Source organism: Ochotona curzoniae, unplaced genomic scaffold (genome assembly GCF_017591425.1).
Source record: "Ochotona curzoniae isolate NIBS_2020 unplaced genomic scaffold, NIBS_Ocur_1.0 contig_1274, whole genome shotgun sequence".
NCBI classification, from domain to species: domain Eukaryota; kingdom Metazoa; phylum Chordata; class Mammalia; order Lagomorpha; family Ochotonidae; genus Ochotona; species Ochotona curzoniae.
In genome coordinates, this window is record NW_024465023.1 from 4,083,272 (window position 1) to 4,110,598 (window position 27,327).

A 27,327-nucleotide genomic window follows, 5' to 3' on the forward strand; every position below is an offset into this window, starting at 1 on the left:
TGGAATGGGAGCCATGTTCTGGGCTGGACATGGCTGCAGTGTCCCTTGGCACAAGTGTGGACTGGAGAGTGCCGGACTGGGCTAGACCCTAGCACCCACTGGAGCTTGTGAGAACCAGGATAGGTGTAGGACGGGCTAGGCTAGGTTTTTGCTCCTACTGAGCCAGGTGTGAGCTGTATCTGCATGTGGACCAGGCTAGGCTGGGCTTAACTCCCAACAATGATAACTTGAATGGGTAAAGGCCGGTAAGGAAAGGCCATTGTTCCTGCTAGGTCAGAAGGTGGACTGAGTAGGGCTGGCCCATGTACCTGCCCGTGTACGGGAGATCTAGCATTGGGAGAGGTTCTGATGGAGGAGCCTGGGAAACTTCACTGTCAGATCAGACCAGACCAGGGAATGGTACCCACAGGCATACATTTGGCACAGGCTGAGGGCAAACCAGGCAGGGCCAGTTCACAACACCCACTGGCTAATCCAAGCATCAGAATGGAGTGTGGGTCAGGTCAGGTTCAGTTCCAACAGATGCCAATACACAAGGGCTGGGACTGGGTGCCAGCTGGGCTGGGCTAGGCTGCAGTCCTCACCAACCTGAACTGGATTTGGGAGTGGGCCTGGCCAGGCCAGGCCAGGCCAGGCTATAGCACCTACAGGCAAAAGCAGAGGTGAAGGCTCAGTCCAGTGGCCTAGCAGCCAAAGTCCTCATCTTGAATGTGCTGGGATTCCATATGGGCCCCGGTTCTAATCCTGGAAGCCCTGCTTCTCATCCAGCTCCCTGCTTGTGGTCTAGAAAGGCAGTTGAGGACAGCCCAAAGCCTTGGGACCCTGCACCTGCATGAGACCTGGAGAAGTTCCTGGCTCCTGGCTTCGGATCAGCACAGTCACTTGGGGAGTGAATCATCGGACGGAAGATCTTCCTGTCTCTCCTCCTCTCTGCATATTTGACTTTGCAAAAAAAAAAAAAAATCTTTAAAAAAAAAAAGCTGAGGTGAATCAGGCCGTGCCAGGCTGGGCCACAGCACCCAACCCAACCAGCACACATGAGACCCTGGGGGAGAGGAGAGGGCAAAGCCAGTAGTGGGCCTGCGTGGGGCTCCCCTGCTGGATCACCATTCCGCTGGAGAGCATGAGTTGGGATGGGAGCAGATCAGACCGGGCAGAGCTACAATACCTGTTGCCCTCATGTCAACTGGACGAGGAAAAAGCCAGGCTGGGTTGACTGTTCCCACTGGTGCAAGAGTAAGCTAGAGTGGGTGTAGGCTGACTGGGCTCTGCTGCAGCATCAGCTGGCAGATGCTGACATGTGGGGCTAATTCTGTCAAGTCAACTTAGAACCACCTGGAGAGTGCATGATCTGGGAGTGGGAGGGAAATAGTGGGCACCTCCCTCTTGGGTTGCCACTCTGTCTGGTGAGCACAAGAACCAGGACTGGGGCAGCCATGGCTAGACAGAGTGTGGGACCTGCCAGCACTTATGTGGGCTGGACAGTGGGGCTGGTTGTGTTGAACTAGGCTTCAATGTCCATTGTCATGTATGAGAGCTGAATGGGATGTGGTACATACTGGCAAGCAGGGGAACCAGGGCAGGGGGAGGGCCTGGTAGGGGTTATGTTGCGTCACTCTGACTAGGTTGCAGCTCGCACTGGTTTGTGTGAGGGCTGAGTTTGCGGTGGGCAGGACTGGGTTGGGTTTCCTTCTCTCTATAAATCTGCTTTTCCATAGATCTTTTTTTAAAAATGAAAATGTTGGCCTTACATTCTTACCTTGTATAGTTTCTGAATAAATTTTCTAACACTTGATTTTATAAACTGTGCATGTCCTTGGAATTCCTCAGCAAGAATATTCTTCACCTTTAGAACAGCGGAATGCTGATTTACTCCTAATAAGATGAAAGAGAAAAGTTTCTTATTAATTTGACCGTTCTCAACAAATACATAACAAAAAGCAACAAAGCAGTGCAATACTCAACGACCTACCATTTAGTAACGACAGGGTTGAAGCCTTCATGGTAAAGCCTTAGGTGAGGCAGACGTCAGCAGTAGGGAAACCGAGATGCTCCATGAGGGTTCCCAGCACAAGCTCCCCGGCTGCTGAGTGGAACGTGTGCCGAGAAGCCAGTTACTGCTCCAGAGCCCTCCCAGCACCGCTCGCTGACCTCCCCGAGACCCTCACTGGTACAAACAGCAGCAGCAGCTCACAGCCCAAGCTCATCCATCAAAGGGGAGGGCTGCGGCTGCCTCCCAGACCTCACCGGCAGAGCTGAAGCCACAGGTGCTGCTGAGCTCCAGTAGCGAAGTGTGGTCTCCCTCTTCCTGCCCTCCGTGAGGTCCTGAGGCCACCAGACTCTTCCCATGCAGGTTCAGGAGGGAGGTTCAGCCCTAGGCTTGTCCTGATCTTTGAAGCCTCATTCCCATTCTGCTGGGGACTCCAATCTGGTCACATCGCACACCTCCCCATGATGCTAAGATTCTCCCACTGTCCTCTGCAGGACCTGTTTTGCAGTGAATCAAATGTTCACCACCTCCAGGCCCTCCTGGAGGTTTCCCACTGCCATCAGAACAGATGTACCCCCATGACAAGCTCTGGGCCCTTCATGTTTGGGCCTTGTTGCCTAGCCAGCTGCCTCGCTTGTCTCCCCAAGGTGCACCATTCAGCAATATTTCACTATGTGTGCTTCCTGGCAAACACTACAACTTCCCCTGCTTGCATGATATTAACACGCAATGCCTTCCACTGAGAGTAACTTCAAGATTTAGCTCCATCTGAACCTTTCATTAAGCCTTCTAAGGCAGACTGGGAACTACCCACTATGTGCACACAGCGCATTTGTGGATTTGTAACATCACACTGTGTTTCAAACAACTGATACACCTGCCTGTGAATCAAACAATCTGAGATTCCTTCAGAGAAGGCATTGTGAATGGCTCATTTTGTCACCAGAATCTGATCTGAAACAGAAACTCAAGGTTTTTTAAAATGTTAAAAAAAAAAAAAACTTACGTCAAAGTGCTCATATGCTAATAAGACAAAATAGGGCAGGGGTCAGCATTGCAGAACAGTGGGTTAACCAGCCAGTTGCAATGTTGGTTTCCCATACGGGTGCAGGTTCCAGTCCTAACTGCTCAACTTCCAATCCAGCTCCTGGGAAAAACAGTGGAAGATGGCCCAAGTGTTTAGGCCCATTTTATCCAACACTGGAGATCAAGATGGAGGCCTTTGGTATGGTCCAACCTTTGCTGTTGCAGCCACTTGGATGTAAAGCAGCACACTGGAAGCTTTCTGTTTCTGTTTCCCTCCCTCCCTTTCAAACAAATCTTTAACCAAAAACAGAACAAAGCCATATATTCAGCACAACTTCAACTATTTAAAGCATATACAAACGTGCTCAGAAAAACTCAATGTACCAAATACTAACATAAGTGCAATAAATATTAACAGTGGTCATCTCAGACAGGGGTCCAAGTACTTAGGTCACCTTCGTCTGTTTTCCCAGGTCATTATAGATGCCAGCATTTTAGGTGGTAGCTTTTTTTTTTTTTAAAGATTTATTTTATTGGCAAGTCAGATATACAGAGAGGAGAAACAGAGAGCAAGATCTTCCGTCCGATGATTCACTCCCCAAGTGACCACAATGGTTGGAGCTTTTTCAATCCGATCCATAGCAAGGAGCCAGGAACTTTCTCCAGGTCTCCCACACTGGTGCAGGGTCCCAAGGCTTTGGGCCGTCCTCAACTGCCTTTCTAGACCACAAGCAGGGAGCTGGATGGGAAGAGGGGCTACTGAGATGAAACCGGTGCCCATATGGGATCCCAGCACTTTCAAGGCCAGGACTTTAGCCACTAGGCCACTGTGCTGGGCCCATAGGTGGTAGCTTTATCAGCTGTCACAACACTGGTCCAGCAGTCTCTATCCACTGTGCCACAATACCAGCTGCTAAATAATTTTTAGAAACCCTGTTACAGGGTTGGCACGATGGCTAAATAAACTAATAGTCCACATACAAGCATCAGCATACGGGCACCAGTCCTGTTCTAATCCTGGCTGCTCCACTTCCCATCCAGCTCCTGGCCATAAACAGGCCTGAGACAGCAGTGGAGGCCCCAAGTCCTTCAGACCCTCACCCACACAGGAGACCTGGTAAAAACTCCTGGCTTTGGATCAGCTCAGTTCTGGCATTGGGGTCCTTCAGGGAATGAACCAACAGATAGAAGATCATTCTCTCTGTAAATCTTTCATACTTGTGTCTAAAAAAATACTTTGCTATTTTATTTTTCACCAGGCAAATGAATGCTCAGGTTGAAGAATAGATTTCCCAGTCTCTCTGAAGCTAGGTATGGCCATAGGATAATATCCTGGACAAAGCGCTAAATCATCATATATAAATTTCAGGAAATCTTTGAAGGAAATGCTAGAACAAAGACACAATGCTAGAACATACTCATCCTGAACCGTTAGATCCAAATTATGCACAGAAGCTATGGGAGGGGTAAGACCTAAGCAGCCCTGTTGCTTCAGCAGGCCATTCTATTATAAAGACTTTTTTTTTTTTTAAACTGGAAAGGCTGACTGACAGATCATACCTCTGTTGATTCACTCTCCAAATATAGGTCAATAGTCAGGGCTAGGCAGACTGCAGCCAAGGCCAGAAATTCCATCTGGTCTCCAATATGAGTGGCTGAAATTCAAGCACGTGGGTCATCAGCTGCTGCCTTCTCAGTTACATTTATCAAGAAGCTGAACTGGAATTGACTGGTACCCCAACAGAGGATGAGGGTGTGTTCCAAACAGAAGCCTAACCCACTGCACCACAATGCTTGGTCCATCTAATCTTGTCTTATATGAGAAAGAAAAGTTTTTTTCTTTAGTTTTCACAGTCCATTCTCCACCAAGCAATCAGAATGATCTTTTTAAAATTTAAGTGAAATTATGTCTCTTTCTGGTAAGAATCCAAAATATTTTCTAATCACAGAGTAAAATGCAAAGTCTTTTAAAAATTTTTTATTTTTAATATAAAGATAACGTCTCATGTATTGCAAAGATACAATTTTAAGACGACAACCATACTTCCCTCCTCCTTCAACCTCCCTCCTTCTTTTTACTCCTTTAATTTCTGCAGTAACATACTTTTACTTTTTAATCACAGGCTTAAGTGCACCACTGACCATAGTGTTCAACAAGTAGAAAGAGCACTGTTCCACAGCAATATAAACAAGGGCTAAAAACCACCTACCAAGTCAGAAGATGTCAGTTTCATTCTTAATATACAACTTTTTTTGTATTCTGAAATAACTACCACATTATCAGAGAAAATATATTTGTCTTTTTTTGGAACTGGTTTATTTCACTAAGCATCATCGTCTCCAGTTACATCCATTTTGTTGCAAAAGACAAAATTTCATTCTTTATGGCTGAGCAGTATTCTACAGTGTAGACATACCATCATTTCTTTATCCTGTCATCACTTGACAGACATTTGGGTTAATCCTACATCTTGGTTACTATGAAAAGGGCCATTATAAACACGGAGATACAAATAACTTTCTCATGTGTTACCTTCATTTCCTTTACATAAATTCCCAGGAATGGGACGGCTCTGTCATACGGTACATCTATGTTCAGATTTCTGAGGAATCTCTGCGTTGTCTTACAAAATGGTTGTACTAGTTTGCATCACTATCAACACTGAAATACAAAGTAGTAACATCCTTCACAATTTCCTCATGATTTGGTCTCATTTACTAACTCACTCCTTATTCCACGACACGGCAACCCTACTGAGGACCACTTTCTATTCCCTAAACAAAGCAAGCACACTCCTCCCTTGGAGTTTTTGTATTTACTGTTCCTCTCTTTAAATATTATCCCTTCAAATAACCCTAACTTAATTTACATTCCTGCTAATTTTTGAAGTCTTAAGCATACTATATGAATATCACAAATATAATCATATCATATATATATCACTCTTTCCTATTAAATTTATTTTTCTGCTTTATTTTTTTACCTATCACTTCACTGTCATGTACTTATTTTCTTTCTCCTACTATCAAACTTTAAGTGCCATAAAGACAGGAGTTTGTGTAGTTTTCTGTCATATCCCAGTGTTTAGAACAGTAACCAGAATGAATACATTACTATGTGTTGAATAAATGAACAAAATGTCTTTATATAGTTTATCCTAGTTCAACATGGCTCACAGATTAGAACAGCAAGAATAAGAACTGATGTTGCCCTATAAGCTGCCTGGCTAAAAATAAGTCTGGCATTTTTATTGTACTCTCAAATTATTTTAAAGCTGTTTCATTACACACACCCCATACTCAAATTATAACATAAAATCTTTTTTTTTTTTTTAGTTGGGTTAAAATTCTTTTTTTTTTTTTTATTGTTGCTTACATAAAATCTTAATCACACTGCAGCGATCTTGGTAACATTGGTTAAGAGACGAGAAATTAGGAGAAGACACAGACATCAGGTTAAGGGACTGTGAGAGCACAGAGACTCGACAGAATCCCCGAGTGTTAGGTTGGTGTAAGGGGCCCTAGTGCATCAGGGGATAGTAATCCAGATCAACATTAATCACAATTTTAAATCTCTCTATTCTTTTGGAAAATACTCGTTCATTCACTCAACAAACACAAGTGGGAGCCCAAGGCAGGGGGACACATGGTGAGCAAACAGTCTCCAACTTTCTAAGAAACAACTCTGCAGGTGGGCAATCACTACATCTTGTGATTTATGATTTTATTATGCTTCAGTTTTTTTTTTACTTTCTACATAAAGTCTATATTTACTTGATCTTAAAAATCGCTTAAAAAATATAATGAAGTCAACTGTGATAAACCAAGTTTTTATTTCAAAGGCAGAGTTACAGAGAGAAAGAGAAACCTTCCATCTGCTGGTTCACTTTGCAAATGTTGCATCGTCCTGGGGCTGGGCCAGGCTGAAGCTAGGAGCTAGAAGCTTCTTCCAGGTCTCCCACGTTGGTGCAGGGGCCCCAACACTTGGATCATCCTCTATTGTTTTCCATGCATTAGGAGAGAGCTGATCAGAGGTGGAGCAGCCTGGAGTCACTGGTGTTCAACTGGGATAACAGTACTGTGCCACAGTGCCAGCCCCAATAAGCTGAATTTCTAAGATAACAGGCTAAAATGAAATGTTTTTCTTACTGAATTGGGATAAAGTGAGAAATTAAAGGTTCTATGTCAATTTTAAAAAATGACATTAAGTGCTGGTGAGGATGTAGAGAAACTGGACTCTTCACACAATGCTGATGTGAATAGAAAACAGTACAGCCACTCCGGGAAACAGTCTACCAGTACCTTAAAAAACTTAAACACAGTTAGATCCAACTCATCGATTCCACTCCTTGGAATATACTGAAGAGAAATGAAAACATATGTCTACATAAAAAATGTTACAAACAAGCGTTCATAGCACCATTGTTTATAATAATCCCAAAGCAAAACAACTCAAACATCCAACAAGTGCTAAGCAGATAAATAAAACATGATATGTCCACGCAATTAAAAGGAATCCTTATGTTACAAGATGGGTCAACACTGAAAATATTAGGCTAACATGAAAGAAATCAGTCATAGAAAACACATATATATTATGTGACTGCATTTATATAAAATAACAATAGGCCAATCCATAGGAATAGTTGCCAGACAGAAGAGAAGCAGAGACTGACAGCTAACGGACACCATGTTTCCTTCTGAGGTAATGAAATATTTTGTATATGGATATTAAAGATGGTCACATAACTCTGAATATAATAAAAATTATAAAATCATGTATATGGTTCTATCTCAATTTTTTCAAAACCCTCATGGCTCAACTATATGATACCAAGTAACCAATACAAATTCAGTAATTCCACAGACCTAGCAAAAGATACTTTGGAATAAGATATTTGAGCACGCTTCAGTATCGTTCTGAAACCTAACATTAATAATGTTTACAGTGATCGGCTTATCCATCTTACACTTACCACTTTGCCTGATGTTAACCATCACTGTGAGGCAAATATCATTCTTATTCCTGTTTTACAGATGAGGAAACACAAACTAAGTAATTTGTCTAAACTGAGTCACACAGCTAGGAGTGCAACAGCTGGGCACTGAATTCACATCTAACCCCAGTGCTCAAACTCACAATCACTTTGCAAGGGAAAGATGTGTCCTGGGGGCACTATATGGTCTTTGTAATATGCTGGTCGCCTTAAATCTGATTTTTAAATCCTGTTTTCCTGGTTTCTTAAACCTGCTAACTCAAGAAAAGGATGTAAGTGAGCTTGTATGATTAAAGAGCACAGTCAGGGAGGCATTCGGACCAGGGCAAAGCGAAGATACCGCTTGGATCACTGTCTACCTTATCAGTACGGGTTCAAGTCCTGGCTCTGCACACAACCTTAGCTTCCTGGTGATGTGTAGTCTGGGGGACAGTGGGTGACAGCTGCAGTAACTGGCTCTCTGCTAGCCATGTGTGACCTGAAATGGGTGCCCGGCTCCTGGCTCAGTCTGGCCCAGGCCAGGCTGCTGAAGGAACTTAAGGAGCACAACAGCAGACAGGAGCTCTAGTCCTCGGGCATCTCTGCTCAGAAAACAAGCTGGGGGCGTGGCCAGCCACGACGCACATTAATCCTATCACTGCTTTGTGTGCCAAGTACATACTTTAACCATCTTTCAATTAATCCTAACCTTACATCAAAATCAAGTTTTAAACAAGTTCTACAAAGACCTCAAACACCCCACCTACCTCATATTTTCTTAAAATCAAAACACATACGATGACTACTGAGTAACTTTGAAGTATTTTAATAAATTTCACTTAAGCATATAAAATGGAGATGGTCAAATCCCTCAACTACAAGAAATTATCACACAAAAAATTGAAAAATATGCTGAAGCCATCTGCTGATTACCTCTCTGCAGCACTAGCTATATAGAAAATGTGCTCATCTTCATTCTGTAACCGTTCTTTTCTCCTCCTTTCAATGTCATGTCGTAGGTCATTTGGATCTATTATTTTCACCACAGTCTGAGGAATTTCGACAAAAGACAAGTTATTCACATTACTGTTAGTTGCATAAAGGTCATTATCTAACAAGAACCTTAATTAAAAGTCCTAAATAAATCATCTTGTACTTATTATGCTGCTAATGGTACAGTTACCCGATAAAAATATTTTAGAACCCAACTGACAATACAGTCAAGAATGTTCCTAAGAGAGAATCAAGAATCTCATTGGTGAGAGAGTATCTCAAAGAAAAACTACAGACCTAGAATGAGTATATTCTAAATATTAAGGAAAAAATGTGAACAAATAAAATGGGAAAATAATTAAATGATGATAAACTTAAAAGAACAATGTACAATAATTCAAATTATAGTAATACTCTATGGAAGTCAGCAAGAAACACCAATTACTACAAAAGCTAATTAAAACTTTAAAAAAAATCCACAAACATAAAAAAGGTCATGGGGAAATCAAATTTTACACTAAAAAATTATTAGTAGCAATCAAGCAAATAGAAACATAAAACATCAAAATGCCAGATGTAAGACCGAAGATGATAAGAATTATTTTAAGACGATTGACTTATAGGTGATTTCGAAAAAACTCAAATTTCCTGTATACTGATTACAGCAATTTGAAACTATCATTTATTCAACAGCTATCCCTGAAATTCAACAATTACATGCATTTCAAAAATAGAATTGCTTATATATTGTGTCAGAAATGTAGTCTCTCCTCTAAAAACTCTGTACTCTCAATGAATTAGTTCTGTTATAACTTGATACACTTCCTCTGAGAAGAACCAGTTTTCTCCATGAGTCCTTATCAAGAAGATTGCTTTTCTAATTAACAAAGCAAACAGAGGAAGTGTTAGATAGGAACCACACGCATCACACCTCTAGTGAGAAATTTCTTTTCTTTTCTTTTTTTTTTTTTTTTTTACTATTTTGCTATATTCAGCAATTAAACTGAATGCCCCTATCAAAAGAAACTTAGCTCCATTACATTCATTTCAGGTGCAATTTCAAAATACATTCCACATGACTATGCTGGAAAAACAGGTATTGAACATTCCAGGAAACTTACAATGTAGAGTTGTGGAATTAACCTTAAATGTTTGCAATTTCATATCAATTCTAAAAGCTGTTTTCTCTACACGGTCTCCTTCTCTGGAAATATTTTTGTTTTTCCTCAGTGTTTTTACTTTACCCTGCTCAATAAGCAGAATAACTCGAGCAGATGTTTCTATTTCACATTTCTACATCTCAGTGCTTCCTCACGTGCTTCCACTTTCTTCTTCACTCCCAACCATCAATCCTCTTTCCCATTAGCAGGGCAATAAGATAATACCTTGTCAAAACTTGTATTCACTTACCTGTTCTGAGTCATAAACAGCAGTTTGTCTATTCTGCAGCTCAGCCAAAGACATATCAATCCTCCTAGAGTAATGAATAAAATCACATTACTTTCTAAAACTTATGTTATACGCTGACATCCTAATTCTGCTACTATACAATGGAATTCCAGGGGTGAGTATGATCACTCAACTAGCGGCTAATCCTCTGCCTAACAGTGCCAGCATTCCATATGGGCACCAGCTTGTGTCCCAGCTGCTCCACTTCCCATCCAGCTCCCTGTTTGTGGGTCTTTGGCTCCTGCATCCGCAGGAGATCCAGAAGAAGCCCCTGGCTCCCAGTTTCAGCTCAGCTCAGCTCTGGCCATTTGGGGAATGAACCAACAGATGAAAAATTCCTTTGTCTTTCTTATGGAAGCAAGCAAATGTTCTGTTTTGTTTGTTTTTAAAGAAAAAAATGGGACTTCAAATATAGCTGGTATGTCCTGAAGAAAGGAAAATAAACTTGGTACCACCAGGTGGCTTTTCATCTAATATGTTAATTTCTAGGACACTCATAAATTTTGAACAGCATTACAGGAAGTATTTTTTATTTTAAAAGATTTATATATTTTTATTAGAAAGTCAGATTAAGACAGAGAATGTGAGACAGAAAGGTCTTCCATGTGCAAATGCACTTCCCAAGTGGCCTCAATTGCCAGAGTTGAACTGCAATGAAGCCAGAAGCCAGGAACTTCTTCCGGATCTCCCACACAGGTGCAGGGTCCCCAGGCTTTGGGCCGTCCTCCACTGCTCTCCCAGGGCACAAGCAGGGGGCTGGATGGGAAGTGGAGCAGATGGAACACGAACTGGCGCCCATATGGGATTCCAGTGCATGCAAGGTGAGGACCCTAGCCACTAGGCTATTGCGCTGAGCCAATAAAGTTTTTATAGTACCCAAATCATTAGTATGTGCGCCTTCCAACTTTGTTTTGGTGATAGTGTTCTAACACTGATAAGCCTAGCTTACACCAGCTTGAACAAATTTCTACAGCAGATGACACCTATTTTCATCCAGCTGTCCCCAGAGCAGCCATTTGTGATTGCAAGAAGCAACCAACCCATGATTTCAATGGCATGAGAACCATTGTTCATTCTTTAAGTAACTTCTGTAGATAATTACCATGGTCACAATAGAATCAAAATCAGGCAAGTATGTATCTTCAGAGTCCTGCTCATTTAAACAAAACTTTTCAACGGCATACATGCAGCCTATTCTACTGATGTGGATTGGTCCAGCACCTGCTTGCCTGAGACATATTTTGGGGTCACAAATACACACCAAAACGTAGAGCAAGTTCAGTAAGCAACTCCATCCAAAATCTGCTCTGAGATTCACTTTGAGTTAAACAAGAATGCAGTAATCAACCATTACCTGTGAATTTCTGGATTTGAATTCAATTCAATTTCATTTACATCTGCATTGCATGTCTTCTGCAGTTTTGAGAAACGCTCATGTAGTGTAATATCAGATGCTGGAAAATAATTTGCTAAAAGAGGAAACATGATTTTATGCAAAACTGATTCCACTTAGATTATAAGTACAAGAACGGACTTTCAAAAAATGCAATCTGTTATCTTTTGAAAATGTGGGACCTCACTTTACTTTTTAGATGAATTTATAGTACTCACATGCTATAAGTGAAAAACACTTTACTAAGGAATTCAAGTATTTTCTTCCTAATACGTCTGCTTACTTGTCCATGGAAAAAGACAACGGCTCTCTCAAAGAGAGAACTTTTCTTCTCCAAGAAATTTACCATATGTAGAAAGTGAAGATGGCACAAAGCTCTACACTGGCAACAAAAATTAACTACAAAAAATACCCTAAAACTTCAAAATAACTATGAACAAACGTTAAATATTACATTTACATACCACAGGGACCCTATGTCATTGTATATCAACTAAAGTTCATGGATACATTTTGAAATAAGCCATTCTACAGGATTTTAACAGAACAAAAAGTAAGAGAACACACATGACCCATAGACTCCATTCAAGTAATTCTTTCCCCTACTTTACCACTCCTGTTGCAGAAGAATCTGCTGGGCTTTTCTATAATACTAGCTCTCTTTCTATTAAGAATCACACTTGCTTTGGGTGAGAATGCCTGGAGTTGAGAAAGTGAACTCCGTTCACCAAACTGAATGCTTAAAGAAAATATACACCTCAGCTTGAGGGATGCAGAGAAAATAATGCAGTTTCAAAGTATGTTTCGTGATGGTAGGAAAGATTATGGCCATCATCTGCTAAGAAAAACAAAATACAAATCTTGAAATTGTTTAATGCCTCCGGCTTATGATACCCATGACTACCTTAATTTATGTAGCAACATTGGGGAAAGGTTTTCTACATCACTGAATTTTCTGATTAATGGAAGCATGTCAAAAGCAAAAACAATAATGCAAATCTTTCAATTATTTATTATGCAACTCCCTGATGTTATAAGTCAGCCAAAGCAAATTGGAATTTCTCCCAGATCACTTAGAAACACCCTTATAACCCAAAGTTCCAGGAATGCCTAAAGGTTTTTAAATGATCGCAAAGTGACCTAGATTTCTGGAGTTTATATAGCTGTTCAACCTCTTCCTCCCTTTGTGATTATCAGTTAATTTTTCCACTACTCTGACTGCTTCTCTTTTGCAGCAACCAGCCTCTCTCTAAATTTGAAATTTCTAATCTCCTAACAGTTGAAACACAAGTTTATTGAAACCACACAGAAAGAACAACGGTTCTAATGAACACCTGATACACTCTCCAACACATCTCCTAATCCGTGGTCTACCTTACACTAAAATACTATTAAGCCATACTAATTATACTTCACGGTTTTCCTATTAAATTATATCTCAGGTATTTACCTATATCTTGTAGAAAGTCAGCACATTATTTCTGTTATCCCTAACATATGTGCAAAATATACCAACCTTTAACTTGATGGATTATTGTTATGATTTCCTGAGCAAATTCTTCTGTAGATTTGTTCTGAGTATTCTGAGTTGAGTCAAGATGTTCAAACACTGGATGAAAGTTCTCACTTTTCCTGCCAACGGCAACCAAATCATGTGACATCTGTCTCTCTGAGGAATAGCTAGTAGCAACCCTAGAATAATTTGCAAATGTTTAACTAAATTGGAAACTCTTTTGCTAAGGAAATAACTCATTAAAATTAATATAGCTATAAACTAATAATATATTTATCTTATGATTGACAATTATATGCTATAATCTACAAAAACAAGTAGGAGAAAATAGCTAGAGATACATGTTTCTGAGTTGTTTTTTTTAAAATTAGGCTATTAAACACTTGCCACTTGAATAATCTTCAAAATTCTAAGTAAAACAATTTTTACTTCAAGAACTATAGCCACTAAACACACATAAAATGTAAAATAATCAATGAGATAATTTTCTACTCCTAAATGGCCAAAACATTGTTATCCAGAAAAATTACATTATCTTGAAATACCACTATACTGTAAAAGCTAACAAACACATGACTCCGACTTGACAGTAATCCTTACATTTTAGTATCAGTGATGAAAAGCTTAGTAATTAGTAATAAAAAGCAATTTGAAAGCAAATTCTGTGAACTGATTAATCATAAATTCTCACTAAACTCTAAGAAAGTCCTACTTATTAGCAAAGTCACAACTGTTAACACCTTAAATGCACCCTTAAAGACACACCATCATTTATCATACAGCCCCAGCTATCTTACTATTTAAAAGCCTTTTGAACCTTTTTAATTCTAGGTACTATTATAAAATGGTGATTATGACGTTTAGCTAACACTTATTTGAGGGACCACCATATCCCCAAAGAGTTTAGCAGCATTATCTTATTTAATTTTTATAGTAGCTCTATGGGAATGGCACCATGACACAAATACAATGACATGTACCTTTGTTGTTCTATTTACAATGCAGAGGTTGAACACTCCAATGAGCAGCATCTGTGTCATAAAGGGTGTAAAGCACCTCATTCCAAGATGCTTTTGTGTGAAACACTCTAATATTCTTCATCTGGAGGCAATGTAATTGTCACACCTTTACTATTTTTTTTTGGTTTATATTTATTTTGGAGCCAAAAGGGCAGTCATCAGCTTGCAAACATCTTATTCCTCGGCACTTAATTCTAAATGTTTTTTGGTTCATCCCCACAATCAAGTTCATTGCCCAAAGAATTGAGATTACGACTTCTGAGCTTCTTCATGAGTATGTTACAGGCCCTGCAATTCAATACAGAAGACAGCTCCAGAGTATGTTTAAAATAACAGAACCACTGGAATAAATTATAGCTCAACATATGTCGAAACTAATGAGACGGATATACTTGGGGAAGCAGGGGGAAAGTATGCACTAGTGAAACTGCTTTGGAGTCACAAGTGCTAAGAATTACTACTTATATGAAATTTTCAATTATTCTAAGAAAGTGGTCTTATCAGAGGAAAGGGCTCCATCTGATTTCCTATACTCCCTTCTTCGAACAGTGCTGGACACAATTTTCTGCGGAGGTACAAAGGTAAAAAAGTGATTATGCAGCAGGCTGACGTCACTGCTATGCCTTGCTTGATTCACTAAAAGGCCCATTTTCCTTCTTCCCTTCAAATTTGCTTTAAGCTTCCTACTGGGTATCTGGCAACTAGCTAAGAGACAGTCACAGAAAAATACAGCCCGTACCAACCTCCACCAATCAACTACAAATGCTCTTCGGTAGGGTTCAATGCTAAAAGAAAAAAAGCCTGTTCCATATCAAAAAACTAATTTAGAATTTAAAAAAATTCTATAGAACAAAATATTTAAATAGAATGATGAGGTGGGCTATCCACAAGGGGACATCAGTTGATTAGGATATTTTTTAAAGCCTCACTTTTCCAAACAAGAAAATCAATTCTTAATGGCTTTCAGTTTTTCGACTGCGTAATGGTTACAATTTACTTGTAATTTAGTACAGATTACTGGCAGAACTCTAATCCCCACTCATGTCCAAAATTCAATCCACAAAGTATGTTTTGGTATACTAAGAAAGCTGTATTTAATTCCTGAAATCTTACTATTGAAACATATCAGTTAAAATTTACCCTAGAGTTCAACCAGAACAAGACTTGTATTAAAATACATTAAAAGTATAATTTTCTAGAAACTGAACAGTAATGTTATAACTGGAAGTTTTAGGCTTATCATTTGTTAATTCTAAAGAACTGTCTTCAGAGGTGAAAATTCAAAACTGTCTAGGGCCCAGCACAGTAGCCTAGTGGCTAAAGTCCTTGCCTTGCATGCGCTGGAATCCCAAATGGGCACAGGTTCTAATCCAGGCTGCTCCACTTCCCATCCAGCTCCCTACTTGTAGCCTGGGAAAGCAGTTAAAGACTTCCCAAAACCTCGTGACCCTGCACCCGCGTGGGAGACCCAGAGGGGGCTCCTGGCTCCAGATTGTCTCAGTTCTGGCCATTGCAGCCACTTGGAAAATGAATCAGCAGATGGAAGATCTCACTGTCTCTCCTTCTCTGTCTATACCTGCCTTTCCAATAAAAACAAATCTTAAAAAATAGTCTGAATATTTATACATTTAAAACATTTCTTGATTCACATTTTCCATTTCAATATTCCCTACATTATGCAATTAACAAGTTCATAATTTCAGGAAACATCCCAAAAGCACACACTTGGGCTGAAAAGACCAAATGCTATCATCTGAAACACATTTGTTAATTCTTAAAATTCAGCCAAAAACTTAAACTCTAAACTATATTAGGTACTAGCCTCATGACACTTCCTTTGTTCAATTTCTCCGCTCCTTTTTTCTCTGTTTAAAGATATCTCCGGGCCCAGCGCGGTGGCGCAGTGGTTAAAAGTCCTCGCCTTGCACGCCCGGGATCCCATATGGGCGCCGGTTCTAATCCCAGCAGCCCCGCTTCCCTTCCAGCTCCCTGCCTGTGGCCTGGGAAAGCAGTCGAGGACGGCCCAAAGCTTTGGGAACCTGCACCCGTGTGGGAGACCCGGAAGAGGCTCCTGGCTTCGGATCGGCATAGTATCGGCCATTGTGCTCACTTGGGGAGTGAATCATCGGATGGAAGATCTTCCTCTCTGTCTCTCCTCCTCTCTATATGTTTATCTGACTTTGCAATAAAAATAAGTCAATCTTTTTTTTTTTTATTGGAAAGGCGGAGATACAGAGAGGAGAGACAGGAAGATCTTCTGTCCGATGATTTACTCCCCAAGTGAGCGCAACGGCCGATGCTATGCTGATCCGAAGCCAGGAGCATCTTCCGGGTCTCCCACACGGGTGCAGGGTCCCAAAGCTTTGGGGCGTCCTCGACTGCTTTCCCGGGTCACAGGCAGGGAGCTGGATGGGAAGTGGAGCTGCCGGGATAGAACTGGCGCCCATATGGGATCCCAGCATGCAAGGCGAGGAAAATAAGTCAATCTTAAAAAATTTTTTTTCATACTGTGATTCCTTAACTTACATTCTGCACATAATTATGACGTTTGGGTAATATAATAATAGGACATGTAATAGTACCAAATAATTTAGGGGAACATAAAAAGATACAAAACTATCAATATTATGTTATGACAGCTATATATAAATATAGACAAGAAGGGGCCGATGTTGTGGCACAGCACATCAAGCTACTGTCTATGATGTCAGTATTCCATATGGGTACCAAGTCATGTCTCAGCTGCTGTTCTGACCCAACTTCTTGCTAATGTGCCTGAGAAAGCAATGGAAGATGGCCCACATCCTTGGGCACTTGCCATCCATGTAGGAAACCTGGAAGAAGCTCCTGGTTCCTGGCTTCAGATTGTCCCAGCTCTGGCTGTTGCAGCCATGTGGGGAGTGAAACAATGGATGACATTTCCCACCATCCCACCCATCTCTCTCTAACTCTACCTGTAAAATAAGCAAATAAGTCTTACACACACACAGAGAAAAATAATAAAAGAAAACAAACTGGAAAACTAAAAAATTCTTCTAGGACAGTAGGATCAGGAGTGCTTTGTGTCCCTGTATTTTTCCAACTTTTTAAAATAATAATCATCCTTATAAATACCTTCCATGCACATATAAACATATTGTGTATATTCAATATTTTTTTTTCTGCAGTTGCAATGCATGTGAGGAAAACATGTGGAAGAGGGCTGTCACACCTAACTTTCAAGAACAAGAAATAAAAAAAGGGACCCTGGATTTACCATGCTACCCTTTGCATTTTGTTTTCTCTTATTTTTTATTCAAATACAAATAGGAGTCAACTATGAATATAAATGCATCAAGTCAACATGGTCCATCACTTTTTCATTTACATTCTAGCAGTATATTGAGATAATGAGCGGGATTAGCTGACACTGCCAACTGCAACGCCTTATTCATAGAAGGTAAAAATGAAGGTGATATTCATAATAGAAGAAGGCATACACATGCTTTAGAATATAGCCTACTACAACAGGAGATTGTACGGCTTTTTTGTTTGTTTGTTAAATTATTAACATGAAGCTAAGCCTCCACCTATGTTACCAGCATCCCATATAAATGTCAGTTCAAGTCCCAGCTGCTCCACTTCTGATCCAGCTCCCTGCTAATGTGCCTGGGAAAGCAGTAAAAAGATGGCCCAAGCTCTTGGACCCCTGCACCCATGTGGGAGACCCAGGAGAAGCTCCTGGCTTTGGGTCAGCCCAGCTCTGGCTCTTGCGGCCATTTGGGGAGTGAACCAACAGACAGAAGATCTCTGACTCTCTTCTATAAATCTGCCTTCAAAATAAAAAAAATAATAATAATCTTAAAGAATCATTAAGAGCTAAAGCAAATGTCTTATATACAGGGATTTCCCCAGGCTGTAGTGTAAGTTCCTTTACCTGGGAAAATCTAGTTGATTAAGCCATTCTGAGATGGCAGTGGGAGCCACACTAAGTCACCCACTTGCTTCAGTCACAAAGGGAAAAGTGGATTTGAGCCAATTCCGACTTAGACAATTCAGCTCATTTCTCAGGGCCTTACTTTCTCTCTCTAATAAATCAAAGCCTATTAAAGTCCTTTCTAAAATTCTCTTGAATTTCACATGACAGGAACACTGGCACTGAGCACCTAAGCAAGGAATACGTCTCTTTTTGAACTCCACTTCGTCAATCCCAGGATAAGGAAACTCTGGCAGCACATCAGGAAGGGCTACAACTGCATGAAACGCCCTGGATCTGAGAAGCATCTGGAGACAGGATTCGGAAATATGCAATTATCCCATATTATTAAGCACAGGATTCACTCTCACTATAGAGCTTTGTGAGAAAAATCCAGGTGACCCATCTTCCCTCTCCCCCCAACTCCCATAGACTCTAAACACACTAAGAATTTCATTTTTGAAATTGAAAATTGAGGTGGCAGAAACATCAAATACATAGAAAAACAAAGATAATACCTGAACATATCTACTGTTTTCTTCACAGCTATTTTAACTGTAAGTGAATTCTTCCTAAGATTGACAAATAAGGGTTTCACACCAGCAAGTTTCTGACTTTTATCAGGATGATTACTGGAAAAGTTGCTCTCTCTTCTGCAATCCCCTTCTGTCTTTCTTTTTCCCTTCCATTTATCTTTACAGGGCCTCAAACCAACCTCATTTTGATTTGAATGAGTATAGGCGATGCAGTCTTCCTTAGCTGGTTTAAAGGGCTCTCTGCCTTGCCCACCTTCAGTCTCTCTCCCTCTTCCAGTATTAAAAAAATCTGACTCTCTATTTACAGAGCCTTTTCGAGAACTATATTTTGCATCTTCCCTCAAGTACCTCTGAGTTCTTCCATCAGAAAAGTGCTGGTCTCCACCTGATGGCTTCCGGTGTTTGTGGCGATAGTCATAAGACACTTTGGCAGCTGAACCAGTCCTTGAGTATTCCTTTTCAGCGTATCGATGAGTTTGGGTACTGAAGGTCCAGGGCTCTTTCTCCTCTTGGTACTGTGAAAGAGGATGCTCAGGCTTCCACTTTGGGTTCCTGGTAGGCACTCTGTTTTCATACCATTCCACATCGTTAGATCTTTTTGATGTGTGTCCATAGTTTTTGAAATCATGATCTTCAGGATACCTGTGATAACATAAAGTAGTTTATACCTGCACTAAAAAGAAAGTAAATATTTATATGTATAGAATATTCGGCAGCATGCTAATTTACGATCCCTCAAGCCAATTCACAGAGGCAAAGAGTAGTTAAAAAGAAAAATATCATCATGGGCCCGGCGCGGTGGCGCAAGTGGTTAAAGGTCCTCGCCTTGCACGCCCGGGATCCCATATGGGCGCCGGTTCTAATCCCGGCAGCCCCGCTTCCCTTCCAGCTCCCTGCCTGTGGCCTGGGAACGCAGTCGAGGACAGCCCAAACCCTTGGGAACCTGCACCCGCGTGGGAGACCCAGAAGAGGCTCCTGGCTTCGGATCGGCATAGTATCGACCCGTTGCGCTCACTTGGGGAGTGAATCATCGGATGGAAGATCTTCCTCTCTGTCTCTCCTCTCTGTATATCCGCCTTTCCAATAAAAAAAATAATAAAAATAAATCTTTAAAAAAAAAAAAAAGAAAAATATCATCTTTTAAAAATTTCTGGTCATAAGCATGTTTCATTGTAGAAAGAAATATTTGATCAAAAGAGCTTAACTAAATTACAATGCCTTGTATGTATTTAGGCAAAAGCTTTTCAAGGTGGTTGTGTTTAACCTTAGAGTAAAGTAACTTGAGGCTTTATGCAAATTACCCAGGATTAATATTTTCCTATACCTCTTCTGAAAAGAGCTCCTTGTGTCAAAGTCTTCAAAGCCTCGTCGAGGTGACTGAGGATAGTTTTCTTCTTGGATTTTCTGATACCTCAACTCATCTTCATGCCACTTTCCTTCAGATCTAAAGGAATCTGCCATTACCCTCTGATTTGGCTTTCCTCCTTTCTCACTTCCTCTAACTCTGTGGTCGTCAGTCATATACCTTCCTTGCAATGTCTGCGGATAAAAATTTCTCTCATACTCCTTGTAGGGTGCCCACTCTGAATATCTGGGCATGTACTGAAACCTTCGGTCACCGTTTCCTCTTCCAGGCGAATACACTCGATGTGCTTTATGTGTATAAAAATTCTCTAAAACATTTCTTCTTATGTTTGGGGAAGGTGACCTGTATTCGTAAGATCGGTAATGCGTATTTCCACGAGGGGACATTCTTGGTTTACACTGCTCATATTTCTCACTGTCTATTCTCCAATCGGCGAGTCTTTTTGCATCCTTCCTGTATTCACAGCCATAATGCCCATGAGAATACTTCTGCTTGTGTGGTTCAGAATCTCTAGGTAGTGGTGATAAAGACCTACACAAACGAACACAGAAAAGTTTAGTCCATTTAAAGAAAATAAACTGTGTGTGTCTTAAATATTACTTAAAATATTGCTTTTACCCCAAACTAAGTGTATCAATTTGCTGAAAGTATTGTGATTTGCATTTAGAAATCTGATGCTGGTACTCCAATGCAACCAGCACACACTTTCCGTCCGCACTAACACCGTGCTCCAAGTGCACATCAAGAGGGGCTGAGGCAAGTCGAGCCTCGGGGCACAGAGGTATACATCTGGCAATATCGATGACAGCCAAAGTTCTGTAAGAGGAGATAATGGGGTAACTTCAAAAGGCCAGTCAGCCAAAACTTTTGTCAGGTTCAACAGCAGGATGGGAAACAAGTAGAAGAAGTAGATTAAAAAATAGAATATGCAGGAAAGTATCTGAAAAACTGAGTATGGCTTCTGAAATAAATTATATTTAAGACTTAATGATGTTGCAACTCAAATTTAGACACAAGATGAACCTCATAGTGTTTCCAATTCATAATCTAATCTCTCCATAAAGGAGTCAAAAATATACACATTCATTTAATAGGTAGAAAGGGAAAGGAGAGTAGAGGTGCTAAGATTTGAATTACAGGCCCGGTGCTACAGCCTAGTGGCTAAAGTCCTTGCCTTGCATGTGCCAGGATCCCATAGTGGCATTTGTTCATATTTCAGCAGCTCCACTTCTCTTCCAGCTCCCTGCGTGTGGCCTGGGAAAGCCATAGAGAACCGCCCAAAGCCTTGGGACCCTGCATCTGTGTGGGAGACCCAGGACGTTCGAACCAGTGCCCACATGGGATCCTGATGCTTGAAGTGACAGGATTAGCCAATCACGCCATTATGCCAGGCCCTCTATAATTACTTCTAACACAGCTAAGTTGCTTTTCTTTTCTTTACCAAACCTGTTCCCATGCACACAACAGAAGGAGGCCATGCTTTTTCTTTTTCTTTTTTTTTAATTATTTACTTATTTGAAAGACAGGGAAGCAGATCTAAGCATTTGGCCAGTGGTTAAGATGCTGCTTGGGACAGATTCTGTATTGTAGTGCCTGAAGTTTGAGTCCTGGCTCCAATCCCAGTTCCAAGGCCATGCTTTTCCAACAGAGCTCGGAACTCTGGTGGAGGTGTGCCTTAACGCAGCTGTCATGTGTTCCAGGGACAGCGATATCCCTTCCGTAACTACCTTCTCCAGTACTTTATCATAGACAACACTGAGCCTTCTGTTCTTATTGAGCAGGGAGCTCTTATATCCAGGTCAACCAGTTTGAACAGCCCAGACTTAAAATGAAGGAAGAAGACTGCCAGCACCTGGAAGATAAGACTGTCCCCGTTCCCCTGCCCCTGCTCCCTGCATCCTGACTCTAATCTGTGAGCCGAGTACCCTGGTGGTTTCTGTTACTGCCCCTCTCAGAAGTTGCCAGGGAGTTGGAGCAACCTTGAGAAAATCCTTTTTGATGATAATTCGGCACCTTTCCCATAAGAACAGAGGCAGATCTATCTTCCTCACATACATACTGGAATATAGAAAATGGACTTGGCAATACTGCCCTGTCTGGAGTCACGATGTACGACACACTGGCAGAACCTTGCCATGCAGCTAGCTACACCACATCAACAGAGCCTCTGAGGCCTTCCTGGAAGAATTTCATCTCTTTCACTGCAGGAGAAAAGTTAGCAGGCACAGGTCTCAGTTTGGCTGAAATAGTGCCTTGCTTTACCTCTTATTACACATTAGAAACTACTTTGCTATTATATTCCTAACACACGAAATATGTGTTATTGTATAATCTCCCTTCTTATGAACAACATTGCTGGGAATGGATTCTATTATTTTCAGTTTCCCAAGAGATGAAAGAGATCCAAGGAGTCTGCTGGGAGACTCCAGTCTCGGGAGGCCTGCAAGCCTTGGGAGCGGAGGCGGCGACAGCTTCTGTTCCAGGGTAAACAGCCTTGGAAGACAGAGATAAGGTCTCCCTGAGCAACACAAGGCCAATGTGTTTGACACCTGGAAGAGTAAAGGATATTGTGTCCCCCAAGGTAAAAATTGGGCCACTTTTCTGATAAGGAACGGAGGTTCCATGGCTTTACCAAGCACATTAGCAGTCAGTTGAATAAGAAATGAAGCAGCCAGGACTTGAATTGGTATCTATACAGCACGTTGGCCTTTCAGTGGGCGGCTTTACCTGCTGAGCACAATATCGGTCCCAATTACGTTCTTTTAAAGTCCTAGAATATATTGGTTATATTCTAGCTCTGTGTCTTTACTCCTATTCTAACTGGAACATTTTCTTCACCCATTCTGTCTTTAAAAATTCTATACAAGGCATGTATACTGACAGCAGCGCAGTCCAGCGCGGCTGGCCAAGGGCAGCACCCCAGGCCCAGGCTTGGCACATCCCGTGCCCAAGGCCCCGAGTTCCAGGGATTCCACTGTGGCCAAGGCCATGTTCGGCCTGTTCCCACAGCCCTCCCTGCCTTTCCCTGTGCTGAGCCTGGACTCCTCATGAATTCCTTCCTGCCATGGGAGCATCAGAGCCAGATCCCCCTGCACATCGGAGCTGAGCTCCAGTCCTGCTTCTTTGCCTCCCAGGGCTGTACCGAGTCACTACCAGGCCTTACCAGTGCCCTCCCCCTCCCCCCTCCAGGCCCTAGTGAACCAGTCCTCCCTGGGGACTTGCTTCAATTCTTGCCACTGCTGCCACTGTGGTTGACTGTGTCCACAGTGGGCACGGCGGCCCTGAGGCAGCCCCTGGCAGCGCCACTGCTCTCCACGTGGGCACCCGCCTTCATTGCCACTCCCACCTTGAAGGTTGCTGCAGACTCGGTAGCATCTGCACTGAAGACGGCAAACAGCAAGAGCTCCACATCTGTGCTCTGTGCACCAGGGAGTTCAAAAACAGCTAAAACCTCTGGAGGTGCACAAGGGTCAAGGCCAGCCAGGCCCTCGGGCGCTCTGAGGATGTTCACCATAACGCTCCTGCTGCGTGGAGCCAGTGGGGCAGGGGTAAAGCGGACACAGGCAGCAGCACTGGGAAGCACATCAGGAAGAACCATGTCCACAACATGTGCACAAGGCCTTCAGCGACATCTACCACCTGAACCAACACAGCCCATCACATTTGGATAAGAAGCCCCACCAGTGCCCACTGTGCCAGCAGCACTTAAGGCTCAACAACAGGAAAAAAAAGAGAGAGAGAGAGAGAAAGAAAAGAAAAAACTCCAGTACCGGGCCTGGCAGTGTAGTCTAGTAGCTAAAGTCCTTATACACACCAGGATCCCATATGGGCGCTGGTTGGGATCCCGGTGGCCCTGCTTCCCATCCAGCTCCCTGCTTGTGGCCTGGGAAAGCAGTGTAGGAAGGCCCAAAGCTAAGGATGAAACCTTAGGGAACCTGCACCCGTGTGGGAGACCTGGAAGAGCTTCTGGCTCCTGGCTTCTCATTGGCTCAGCTCCAGCTGGTGCGGCCACTTAGGGAGTGGATCATTGGACGGAAGATCTTTCCTCTCTGTCTCTCCTCCTCTCAGTATATCTGACTTTCCAATAAAAATAAAATAAATCTTAAAAAGAAAAAGCTCAAGCACATGAGCTGCGACATGTGCTCAAGTATCAGCACTCTGCACAAGTCCTACAGCTGCTCCCACTGTGACAAAAGCCTCTCCCAGCCGGATCCCCTCACTGGGGAGGTCAAGCAAGGCACTTAACAGACCAGCCCTTCATGCAAGAGAAACTTGAGGCAGCTTGGCTACTGAGGGTCAGCTCTGGGTGCGTGCAGGACGCGAGAAGACGATGCCATGCCACCTGTGCGGCAAGAGGCGGAGCTCGGCTTATGTTTGGAACCACAGGAAGGTGCATGGCCCTCACCCTCAGCATGTCCGTGAGGATTGGTGAGGCTTGTCCAACGGCGGCAGTGCAGGTGGCGGCCCCTCCCACAACTGTGGACTCCCTTTCAGGAACTGAGAGGGTGCCACTGAGCTCTCCCAGCCCTGCTGAGCTCCAAGTTTGCAGATAGGAGGGGACAGTGGAAGAATGTCCCTTGGTATAGTCTCCTTTCTCCAACCTGCCCAGTGACTTCTGCCTGCATCCGAACCAAGAAGCCCCCAAAAGGAGGAAGGCGTGTCTTCTTGGAGGAATCGGCGAGGTCTTCCGGACCTGCTTCCTGTGCTCCTCTCCTTCCTATCAGAGAAGACCCTGCGACCCCTGCCCCCTGCTTGCGTTGAAGTCTTCTGAACAGTGGGTGGGTTGGCAGAGGACAGGAGCAGCCCGGTTCTCGCCACCTCCCTCTGCAGCCCCCTGCACCGCCTGCCTTCCCGGGGACTTCCTGAGCTGCTTCCCTCCAGGGTCCTTGCTCTCCTCCTTCCAGCCTGCTTTCCCACCAATGTGTGCTGGCCCTCCCAGGGGTTTCTGTTTCATCCTTAGCTTTTTTCCCCTTAGGGGAGGGAGGAGAGGAAGGAGGGAATCATTCTGTCTTAAGGAGGGAAAGGTGACATTTGAGAAGGGGACAGAGCCAGGAAAGGCAGAGGTGTGCCTACCTGGGCATGTTTGGAGGGGGGAAAGAACAGGAGGAGGAGCAAAAGAAGAAGCTACTATGGCCAGAGTACAAGAGATGGAATTGAGGCCAACGGGATGGCTCACTTGGCTAATCCCCAGCTTGCAAGTACCAGCATCCCAAATGGCCTTTGATTCTTGTCCCACTGCTCCCCTCCCCATCCAGCTCCCTGCTTGTGGCCTGGGAAAGCAGTGGAGGACAGCCCAAAGCCTTGGGACCCTGCACCCGCATGGGAGATCTGGTGGGGGCTCCTGGCTTCGGATCAACTCAGTTGCAGCTGTTTGGGGAGTAAACCAGTGGACAGAAGATCCTTTTTCTCTGTAAATCTACCTTTTCAATTAAAATATTAAAGAGAGAGAGAGAGATAGGCAGACCACTGCTCAGGAAGGAGGTTCCTGGTGTTTGATAAGATCCACCGCCCATCAATATGTACCTTTTGAAAGTTGCTTGCTTCAAACCCACCAATAGAAGCCTGCTAAATCATGACTGTATAATTAATAGCCTGAAATGTATAAGGACCCTGGGCTGTTCAATGGGGGGGGGGGGGGGCCCTCTCCTCTTTTACCCCCCCTGCTGTTCCTGCAGCAGCCTGGGCTGCAGCAGCCCCTCCCCCTCCAGCCCTGCTGCGCTCAGGGAGGTGGCTGGGAGACCAAGGCTAACCTGAATAAACCACCGTTACGCCTTAAAAGAAAAAAAAAGGAGGGGGGGGGAGAGAGAGAGAGAGAGAGATGGATTCATAGGGAGCCATGGTAAATGAGATGATTCAAGGCCCACGAGTGCCTCCTGCCAGAGGGGAGGGGAATGCAGCCCTAGTTATCGCCCCTTCCCTTTGCACGCCGCTCCGGCTATAGTCTCATCTTTTCATCCTGCTTCCCCCCACAGAGCTGGGCTCTGGCCATGTCACTGTGTGCCTGTGTCTCCCACATGTTTCCCCTGCTCTCTGTCCACTCCTTTTCTGTGGATTCCATTATAATACATTTTCAATAAAAACCTGTCTTTATTTATATCCCCCATTCTATGTAACTTTAAATGGCCAGCCACATTTTAAAATTTCTTTGAGGATTTCCTTAGTATCTGCTATCCCCTCCACGGAAGCACAATTATTCCCTCGCTGTAGATACAGAATGTGCTCTGCCCCGACCAGCAGCGGCCTGCGCACCTGCCAAGGCTACAAGGACGACACGTCTGCCTCGGCAGCCCTGGAACCTGCCTGTTCTAGTTAGTACAAAAAGTGAAAAATTACTATGGCTAAGGTTTAAGGGAATTAATACGAAAAGTAGCAGGTATACCATAAAGGGTGACAAAGCTGCTTTAATCTAATTATATATGGTGCTGATACTATCAACCAAGAAAAAGGAGTTAAACTACAATCAAGCCATTCAAAATTCTATTATTCTCCACAAACAAGAGCGAGCAAATACCCTTTTGTCTAACTCCATATTTCTTTAAATACTGGCCATAAAAAAGAAAATTAAGTATATATTAAAATGCTCTAAATCACTCATGATTTTGTAAAATTTACCACCCTCAAAAGTTTCTCTCATTTTCCTTTGTTGTGGCCACTTCATGTTTTATTAATTTATTAATTCTAACTCCCAATCATAATTAAAGCTGCCAGCTCCTAGAAAATAGCAATAGGAACTCCATTACAATTAAATACCCAATGTGAGCAATCGGGTCCCACAAACTTATTAAATGGGTTTTCTTTTCAGCATACTGGTGAATTTCAAAGTTGTACCACACACCACAACCTAGCTCACTCTGTAACACTAAGAACTACTCACCTGTTCTTCCACCTGGGGGATCGAGACCGGGACCGGGACCGCACCATCCTCTGACATGTGAGTCACTACCACCTAGCGTAAAGCAAAGAAATACAGTATTAGCACGTTTGTGGAAACAGGCTGCAGTCTGTTCTAAGACATGGTAAATGCCACAAAAAAAAAAAAAAAAGCCTCAATAGCTCTGCTTCAGTTTCCTCATCTGTACACTGGAAGTGAAAGAAACACCACCAAGATTAC

The 27,327-nt window shown here is 42.7% G+C and overlaps 1 protein-coding gene across 2 annotated transcripts; it reads right to left on the bottom strand.

The window, feature by feature from the left end:
- Window positions 1-8,802: 8,802 nt before the first annotated feature.
- Window positions 8,803-27,241, bottom strand: BCLAF3 (BCLAF1 and THRAP3 family member 3). Of its 2 annotated transcripts, none has more exons than XM_040997778.1 (7): window positions 27,091-27,241; window positions 20,175-20,747; window positions 19,199-19,492; window positions 13,344-13,459; window positions 11,789-11,903; window positions 10,396-10,459; window positions 8,803-9,041 (listed from the first exon to the last, which is right to left on the bottom strand). In XM_040997778.1, exons 1-7 carry the CDS (start codon window positions 27,135-27,137, stop codon window positions 8,922-8,924), a joined length of 1,329 nt encoding a protein of 442 aa, XP_040853712.1. In that variant the 5' UTR covers window positions 27,138-27,241; the 3' UTR covers window positions 8,803-8,921. The 2 variants fall into 2 exon arrangements, with proteins under 2 accessions (XP_040853712.1, XP_040853703.1); XM_040997769.1 differs by having other exon boundaries at window positions 13,344-13,519.
- Window positions 27,242-27,327: the final 86 nt, after the last annotated feature.

What these genes read in the sequence shown, in the direction of transcription:
- BCLAF3 (XM_040997769.1), bottom strand. Translation starts at nt 27,137, where the DNA reads ATGGTGCGGTCCCGGTCCCGGTCTCGATCCCCCAGGTGGAAGAACAG. An exon ending in TCCCCCAGGTGGAAGAACAG is followed by an intron (nt 20,748 to 27,090) that starts GTGAGTAGTTCT and finishes TCGTTTGTGTAG; the next exon opens with GTCTTTATCACCACTACCTA. An exon ending in TCAAATCCAGAAATTCACAG is followed by an intron (nt 10,460 to 11,788) that starts GTAATGGTTGAT and finishes TCATTACTCTAG; the next exon opens with GAGGATTGATATGTCTTTGG.